The 9,771-nt window shown below is 45.3% G+C and overlaps 1 protein-coding gene across 1 annotated transcript; it reads right to left on the reverse strand.

The window, feature by feature from the left end:
- Positions 1-2,047: 2,047 nt before the first annotated feature.
- On the reverse strand, positions 2,048-6,143 carry LOC144591615 (nuclear factor 7, brain-like; the record flags this gene model as incomplete). The annotated part of the gene is made up of 4 exons (XM_078395672.1): positions 5,733-6,143; positions 5,558-5,653; positions 2,677-2,910; positions 2,048-2,070 (listed from the first exon to the last, which is right to left on the reverse strand). Coding segments are annotated over exons 1-4 (764 nt in total), but the record flags the coding sequence as incomplete, so codon positions are not given.
- Between the last annotated feature and the right edge of the window lie 3,628 nt (positions 6,144-9,771).

The raw sequence follows: 9,771 nt of genomic DNA on the forward strand, positions 1-9,771 counted from the left end.
GACGGAGGAACTGAAGGAAATCCATATTAGGCAGGAAATGGTGTTGGGTAGACTGATGGGACTGAAGGCTGATAAATCCCCAGGGCCTGATGGTCTGCATCCCAGAGTACTTAAGGAGGTGGCGCTAGAAATTGTAGACACATTGGTGATCATTTTCTAATGTTCTATATATTCAGGATCGGTTCCTGTGGATTGGAAGGGTAGCTAATGTTGTCCCACTTTTTAAGAAAGGAGGGAGAGAGAAAACGGGAAATTATAGACCAGTTCGTCTTACATCAGTGGTGGGGAAGATGCTGGAGTAAATTATAAAAGACAAAATTTGGGAGCATTTGGATAGCAGTAACAGGATCGTTCTGAGTCAACATGGATTTACGAAGGGGAAATCATGGTTGTCTAATCTTCTGGAATTCTTTGAGGATATAACGAGGAAAATGGACAGGGGAGAGCCGGTGGATATGTACCTTGACTTTCAGAAAGCCTTTGACAAGGTTCCACATAGGAGATTAGTGGGCAAAATTAGAGCACAAGGTATTGGAGGTAGGGTACTAACATGGATAGAAAATTGGTTGACAGAAAGAAAGCAAAGAGTGGGGATAAATGGGTCCCTTTCAGAATGGCATGCAGTAACTAGTGGGGTACCACAAGGCTCGGTGCTGGGACCGCAGCTATTTACAATATACATTAATGACTTGGATGAAGGGATTAAAAGTACTATTAGCAAATTTGCAGATGATACAAAGCCGGGTGGTAGTGTGAAATGTAAGGAAGATGCTATGAGGTTGCAGGGTGACTTGGACAGGTTGTGTGAGTGGGCGGATACATGGCAGATGCAGTTTAATGTGGATGAGTGTGAGGTTATCCACTTTGGTGGTAAGAATAGGAAGGCAGAGTATTATGTGAATGGTGTCATGTTAGAAAAAGGGGACGTACAACGAGATCTGGGTGTCCTAGTGCATCATTCACTGAAAGGAAGCATGCAGGTACAGCAGGCAGTGAAGAAAGCCAATGGAATGTTGGCCTGGAGATGAGTATAGGAGCAAAGAGGTCCTTCTGCAGTTGTACAGGGCCCGAGTGAGACCGCACCTGGAGTATTGTGTGCTGTTTTGGTCTCCAAATTTGATGAAGGATATTCTTGCTATTGTGGGCGTGCAGCGTATGTTTATTAGGTTAATTCCCGGAATGGCGGGACTGTCATATGTTCAAAGACTGGAGCGACGAGGCTTATATACACTGGAATTTAGAAGGATGAAAGGGGATCTTATCGAAACTTATAAAATTATTAAGGGGTTGGACACGATAGAGGCAGGAAACATGTTCCCGATGTTGGGGGAGTCCAGAACAAGGGGCCACAGTTTAAGAATAAGGGGTAGGCCATTTCGAACTGAGATGAGGAAAAACATTTTCAGTAAGAGAATCGTGAATCTATGGAATTCTCTGCCTCAGAAGGCAGTGGAGGCCAATTCTCTGAATGCATTCAAGAGAGAGCTAGATAGAGCTCTTAGGATAGCGGAGTCAGGGGGTATGGGGAGAAGGCAGGAACGGGGTACTGATTGAGAATGATCAGCCATGATCACATTGAATGGCGGTGCTCGCTCGAAGGGCCGAATGGCCTCCTCCTGCACCTATTGTCTATTGTCTATCATGCTCCTGTGTTGCATGTGTTCCAGGATCTAACATCTCCAGCTGACCATGTGTGCGTGAGGCTTCTCAGTCAGTGGGTTGGTGCATGAATGAAACACCAATTACCGTTCAGTGCTTTATCCTGACCAATCTTTGCATCACATAAAAACATTAATGTGTCCCACAAACCAAGTGAAATAAGTCCATATGTTTTACCTTGTTTAATGGAGTCAAACGTTTCTATCAGCACTGCCTTCAACAAAAAGAGGTGGTTGAATTTTTCAGCCGTTATGGCACCATCTGTCACTGACAATGATTTCACCTCATCACTAATCCTGCAAATATTAAATAGCTGATTACAAATTGTGCATTGATGTTTATGAGGAAATATGTTTCATGCAGAGTTTCAGTGAAGAACATGCCCTACCTTCGCTTGCGAACAGCTTCCTCCTGAAATAAATAAAACACAAGACTGAATTGACCCAGACGGAACTACTGAGAGCGCGAATTTCACCCAGATTATTATGTGTTAAAAATTCCCATTTGTCCAATCTCACCCCCACTGACACACAGAGAAGAATAATGATATTGCAGAAATAGAACCGATGTAGGAAGTATAAAAATTATTCTGAAAATTACACGATGCTGACAGGATAGTCTGGACAGGTTGTACTTTTTCAGTCAGAGAGTTGTGAGTCTGTGGAATTCTCTGCCTCAGATGGCAGTGGAGGCCAATTCTCTGGATGCTTTCAAGAGAGCTAGACAGAGCTCTTAAGGATTGCAGAGTCAGGGGGTATGGGGAGAAGGCAGGAACGGGGTACTGATTGAGAATGATCAGCCATGATCACATTGAATGGAGTTGCTGGCTCGAAGGGCTGCATGGTCTACTTCTGCACTTGTTGTCTCTTGTCTATTGAATATGATGTTCGTGATGTGTAGGAAGGAACTGCAGATGCATAGACAATAGACAACATAGTTTAATTTGTTTCAAATATATCAGACGGCATTTTGTGACGGTGCACATTTATAGAAGCAAATTTAAGTCGACTGCCTTACCATTAGAAATTTCACGCTGTCTTTTTGTTCCATCCGTTCCTGTAAACGCAGGAGTTCCTCCTGGATAGAATTTAAATTCTCTTGAATCTCCCGAAGATTTTTCTCCATTAGATTTAGAATCCGCTCCTCATCTTCGCGTACATCTTTGAGGAAGTACTTTTCTTTCTCAGTGATAATCTGGTGCAGTTCAGCAAACTGGGATGTGACATGGTACTGAAGGCTGTGTGACTCTTCCTGTCAAATGAATGCTGAAGATTAACATAATATATTTCTGTTTTGTGTTTGTTTACTGAATAAGTGACTATATAGCCCATCAGCGTCCGGTTCTCAGAATTATCTCATCAATCAAATTCTCTCACATTTTCCTGAAACAAATGGGACAACAGAAGGATATAGGTGGAGACAGGAAGACAGAGGGAGATCTGGGAAGGGGGAGGAGAAGAGAGGGACAGGGGAATTATCTAAAGTTGGAGAAGTCAATGTTCATACCACTGGGCTGCAGGCTGCCCAGGCGAAATTTCACAAAATTTCAGCTATTTTTTCCGCTGCTCCAGATGGCAACCTATTTACATCGGCGAAACCATATAACCATATAACAATTACAGCACGGAAACAGGCCCGTTCGGCCCTACCAGTCCACGCCGACCACTTTCTCTGACCTAATCTCATCTACCTGCTCTCAGACCATAACCCTCCAATCCCCTCCCATCCATATACCTATCCAATTTACTCTTAAATAATAAAATCGAGCCGGCCTCCACCACTTCCACCGGAAGCTCATTCCACACAGCCACCACCCTCTGAGTAAAGAAGTTACCCCTCATGTTACCCCTAAACTTTTGTCCCTTAATTCTGAAGTTATGTCCCCTTGTTGGAATCTTCCCCACTCTCAAAGGGAAAAGCCTACCCACGTCAACTCTGTCCATCCCTCTTAAAATTTTTAAAACCTCTATCAAACTCAGGCTCGGCGATCGCTTCGATTCAACACCTGCGCTCGGTCCGAGTTAACCAATCTGATCTCCCGATGGCTGAGCACTTCAACTCCCCCTCCCAGTCTGACCTTTCTGTCATGGGCCTCCTCCAGTGCCATAGTGAGGCCCACCGGAAATTTGAGGAACAGCACCTCATATTTCGCCTGGGCAGCCTGCAGCCCAGTGGTATAAACATTGACTTCCCCAACTTTAGATAGTTCCTCTGTCCCTCTCTTCCCCTCCCCCTTCCCAAATCTCCCTCTATCTTCCTGTCTCCACCTATATCCTTCCTTTGTCCCGCCGCCCTGACATCAGTCTGAAGAAGGGTCTCGACCCGAAACGTCACCCATTCCTTCTCTCCTGAGATGCTGCCTGACCTGCTGAGTTACTCCAGCATTTTGTGAATAAATACTTCCTTACATAATCGGTGATTATTCAAAGTCTAAGGCGGTTCGCAGAGCTACCACAGTAATCCATTATATCAAATATTCGCCCGCACATCACTTTTCCCGAGACTCTAATTCGGAATGAGGATCTCGACCAGAAACGTCACCCATTCCTTCACTCCAGAGATGCTGCCTGACCCACCGAGTTGCTCCAGTTTATTGCGCCCATTCATTCATGCGCTACCCTTATGCATAAAATGGGGGACAAACTACACAACACCAGAAACTCCGCACAGAGTGGACAAGGTCCCACATAGGAGATTAGTGGGCAAAATTAGAGCACATGGTATTGGGGGTAGGGTACTGAGATGGATAGAAAATTGGTTGACAGGCAGAAAGCAAAGAGTGGGGATAAATGGGTCCTTTTCAGAATGGCAGGCAGTGACTAGTGTGGTACCGCAAGGCTCGGTGCTGGGACCGCAGCTATTTACAATATACATTCATGACTTGGATGAAGGGATTAAAAGTACCATTAGCAAATTTGCAGATGAGACAAAGCTGCGTGGTAGTGTGAACTGTGAGGAAGATGCTATGAGGTTGCAGGATGACTTGGACAGGTTGTGTGAGTGGGCGGGTGCATGGCAGATGCAGTTTAATGTGGATAAGTGTGAGGCTATCCACTTTGGTGGTAAGAATAGGAAGGCAGATTATTGTCTGAATGGTGTCAAGTTAGGAAAAGGGGACGTACAACGAGATCTGGGTGTCCTAGTGCATCAGTCACTGAGAGGAAGCATGCAGGTACAGCAGGCAGTGAAGAAAGCCAATGGAATGTTGGCCTTCATAACAAGAGGAGTTGAGTATAGGAGCAAAGTGGATCTTCCGCAGTTGTACAGGGCCCTAGTGAGACCGCACCTGGAGTATGGTGTGCAGTTTTGGTCTCCAAATTTGAGGAAGGATATTCTTGCTATTGAGGGCGTCCAGCGTAGGTTTACTGGGTTAATTCCCGGAATGGCGGGACTGTCGTATGTTGAAAGACTGGAGCGACTAGGCTTGTATACACTGGATGAGAGGGGATCTTATCGAAACATATAAGATTATTAAGGGGTTGGACACATTAGAGGCAGGAAACATGGTCCCAATGTTGGGGGAGTCTAGAATCAGGGGCCACAGTTTAAGAATAAGGGGTAGGCCACTTAGAACGGAGATGAGGAAAATCATTTTCTGTCAGAGTTGTGAATCTGTGGAATTCTATGCCTCAGAAGGCAGTGGAGGCCAATTCTCTGAATGTATTCAAGAGAGAGCTAGATAGAGCTCTAAATGATAGCAGAGTTATGGGGTATGGAACGGGGTACTGATTGTGAATGATCAGCCATGATCACATTGGAGGGCGGTGCTGGCTCGAAGGGCCTCCTGCACCTATTGTCTATTATCTATTACAGCAGCAAATTTATCCAGTCTATCCCTTATGCATTAAATGGGGGGAAAACTACACAATACCAGAAACTCCGCACAGAGTGGCCTTACCCGAACTCCGGAAATCTTCCCCTTCTGCAGCCGCTCCATTTCCTCCAACTCTGACTTCTTTTTGGTGAGAGATTGTACGGAAGATTTAACCTGATCCTGGGATCAGAGAGCAAAGGGGGTTAGACAATGACGAATCAAGCAGGTGAACGAGTGGCCATAGTGAGTTTTATTTTACCTTGCGCATTTCAACAGCTTCCCGAAGCGGCATGAAGTTGTGAGACTTGTGTTCCCGCGCGTCTCTGCAGATCAGGCAGATCAGTTTCTGATCAGTTTCGCAAAACAGCTTCAGTTCTTCCTCGTGTTCCTCGCAGCGAAGTTTACTTTCTTTGCGCGGCGGATTCAGGCTCAGTGTTCGAGCTTTCTCAGCCAGTCTCGCCAAGGCCCGACTCACCCTGAGGGTGCGGTCTACAAACTGCTCTCTACATTCCGGGCAGGAGTTTCTCGCCTCCCGGTCCCAACTCTGCGTGATGCAGGAGCGGCAGAAGTAGTGGCCGCACTCCAGTGCCACCGGATCGGTGAAGAAATCCAGGCAGATGGGACAAACTGCCTCCTCGGACAAACTCTCGACCTGGTCTTTCGCAGCCATCTTTACTCCGGCACTTCCTGGTTCAAAATGGGAGTGTCCACTGCGCACGCTGCCGTCTGGGGAATGAATGTTATTTGTAGACAACAGAGTCTACAAATAAGAAATAAGAAAAGGTAAATAAGAAAAAATGTCAAGCTTTATAATTATTTACTGGGTATGAATTGGGACCCCATTGGAATAAAACGTAAGTTTAATGTTCATGGTTAGTAAAAATATTTAAGAATTTAAATCCTGATTTTAATGCTAAATCTGAGTGAGGCATTGTTCTTTAGTGCTGGGGGAGGGAATGGTGGGAGGCAGAGGGATTAAAGACATTTCAGGTCAGCAAGGGTTACAGAGGAATGTCAGAAGACTGAGGTCATGGGTAAGGGGGTTACCCACAAGACCACTACTAGCAGTAAATAGCGGCTTTAATAGCCTGATATTAAAGATTGTAGCATTGTCTGTTTGTCATAAAAATATTATGATAAGACTAATTTTGTAAGGTGGTATCTGATTAAAATATCTAATTTTATTGGTTTGCCTTTTTTTAACATATTCTCCTCCATGTTTTGACCTGATATTTACTTAGACAAATAAATATCATTAAAAATATAATGTTTTCCTTTTTAGTTTTAGTTTTGGCAGTCTCATTTTATGTTACTGAAATGCAAATTCGCACATTTTTCTTAGAGGTTCCCGTAGTTCATTACCGTATTTCCCGTAGTTCATTACCGTATATACGCTCAATATAGTTAAAACAATCATCAGTCAAGATTTTGAAAACATTTGGTATATATGTGTACTTTGTGATTACTGAAACTAATACAAATTAACAGTTTAAAAAACTGCATACATGAATAAATATTATTGCCTACATGCATTTCTTAATATTTATATAACATTTTTGTAACAAAATGTGTATGTAACAATAAAAACGTATGTGTACATTTTGTTCATGTCTTGCGGCTCTCAAACATCTGAACTTTATCGTATGTGGCTCTTACATTAAGCAAGTTTGGCCACCCCTGCAATAGACAATAGGTGCAGGAGGAGGCCATTCGGCCCTTCGAGCCAGCACCGCCATTCATTGTGATCATGGCTGATCGTCCACAATCAATAACCCGTGCCTGCCTTCTCCCCATATCCCCTGAAGCCACTAGCCCCTGGAGCTCTATCTAACTCTCTCTTAAATCCATCCAGTGATTTGGCTTCCACTGCCCTCTATTTCAGTTTCCATCTGAAGTTGCTTTAGGCAAGATGTGACCTGCCGGCAGAATTTTTACACCTCCTTTTTCAGGAGATGTCAGCCTTGACTCGATGGGCCGAAGGGCCACCTAGACTTGACACACCGTCAAGTCTAGGTGGCCCTTCGGCCCATCGAGTCAAGGCTAATGATTAACCATCCGTTTACATTAATCCTGCATCGCGACTCCAAGACGGGCCTCACTGGTCAGCTCAGGACCAGAATAGAAAGGGAGTCATCCTCCACTCTTTGAGAAACCACTCGAGAAGTAGATAACGAATGTCTCTGTACAGCCAGCAGGTGGCAACGTTTATTCGCTCTCATCCTCGGCTTTCACCCGAGAAGGGGCGGAGCCTGAAGTAATATTAATAATCTCAGTATAACAAAAATAACTGCAGATGCTGGTACAAATCGTGGGTATTTATTCACAAAATGCTGGAGTAAATCAGCAGGTCAGGCAGCATCTCAGGAGAGCAGGGATTGGCGACGTTTCGGGTCGAGCCCCTTCTTCTGAAGAAGAACCTCAAATCTTTAACATACTTAGGAAGTCCGCACGGAGCATTGTAGGGCACAAACTCCAAGACTGTTGTTTACGATCGTTAAATATGATTGATCCTCTACGTCCTTCGAAATGGCCGTGGGGAACGAAGAGTCTCGACCCGAAACGCCGCCCATTCCTTGTCTCCAGAGATGCTGCCTGACCTGCTGAGCAGTTCTGTTCTGCGCTGCGCGCCACCTGTTTTCGATGTTGTTTTTTGTGCCTGCTTCAACTACCTCCCCTGATAGCCCGTTCCATATACCATATATGTGTGAAAACGTTGACCCTAGGATTCCCTTTAGATCTCCCCATCTCACCTTAAACCTAACCCCACTAGTTCTAGATTGCCCAACAATGGGATAAAGACCGTTCATTCACCCTTTCGATGCCCCTCGTGATTTTATATGCCTCTATATTATCTCTCCTCAACGTTTTGCGCTCTAAGAAATAGTCCCCAGTCTATCCAACTTGGCCAAATTATTCCTCTTAAATATTCTCTACACGCTTTCCATTTAAGGGCGCCTTTCCGAAATCAGGTTGATCAAAAACTAAACATAACACGCCAAGCGAGACATCGCTAACGCTTTGTACAGCTGCAGTAGAAGGTGCAGGAAACAACTGCAGATGTTGGTTTAAATTGAAGGTAGACACAAAATGCTGGAGTAACTCAGCGGGTCAAGGCAGCATCTCTGGAGAGAAGGAATTGGGTGACGTTTCGGGTCGAGACCATTCTTCAGACTGATGTCAGGGGAGGCGACGGGACAAAGATAGAATGTAGTCGGAGACAGGAAGAATAGTGGGAGAACTTGGAAGGGGAGGGGATAGAGAGGGAAAGCAAGGGCTATCTGAAGTTAGTGTAAGAAAATAACTGCAGAAGCTGGTACAAATCAAAGGTATTTATTCACAAAATGCTGGAGTAACTCAACAGGTCACGCAGCATCTCTGGAGAGAAGGAACTGGGTGACGTTTCGTGTCGAGACCCTTCTCCAGACTGATGTCAGGGGGGCGGGACAAAGGAAGGATATAGGTGGAGACAGGAAGATAGAGGGAGAACTGGAAAGGGGGAGGGGAAGAGAGGGACAGAGGAATTATCTAAAGTTGGAGAAGTCAATGTTCATACCGCCGGGCTGCGAGCTGCCCAAGCGAAATATAAGGTGCTGTTCCTCCAATTTCCGGTGGGCCTCACTATGACACTGGAAGAGGCCCATGACAGAAAGGTCAGACTGGGAGAGGGAGGGGGAGTTGAAGTGCTCAGCCACCGGGAGATCAGGTTGGTTAAGGCGGACTGAGCGAAGGTGTTCAGATAATAATCTGTCTTCCTATTCCTACCACCAAAGTGGATAACCTCACACTTATCCATATTAAACTGCAAGGGTTCATTGTGAAGTTGTCCGAGCAAACCTCCAACTAATCTCAAAGGAGTTAGTTCTTGAAAGTGAATATACCAGACATATGGACCTGGGACAGTGTAAAGCAGAACAAAGGGGGCAACGCCAAAATGGTGCCATACCCCGCCCCCCCTGACATCAGTCTGAAGAAGGGTCTCGACCCGAAACGTCACCCATTCCTTCTCTCCCGAGATGCTGCCTGACCTGCTGAACTACTCCAGCATTTTGTGAATACAACGACCCAGTGTTGGCTTCGACCTGGTGCTCACTGTGTGGAGTTTGCACGTTCTCGCTCTAACCGCGCGGACCGCTCCTCGATAATCCGGTTTAGTCGCACTAAAAAATAGAGTTGCTTCTGTTCTTTGGTAACGTTTGAAGGGATTTAGCGGAACACGCGACGAGCTAAACTGGGATTAGTTTAAACGGGTGTTTGAGAGCTTGACGAGAAGCCACTCGGATTCACAGAATTACACAACG

Source organism: Rhinoraja longicauda, unplaced genomic scaffold (genome assembly GCF_053455715.1).
Source record: "Rhinoraja longicauda isolate Sanriku21f unplaced genomic scaffold, sRhiLon1.1 Scf001244, whole genome shotgun sequence".
NCBI lineage: Eukaryota > Metazoa > Chordata > Chondrichthyes > Rajiformes > Arhynchobatidae > Rhinoraja > Rhinoraja longicauda.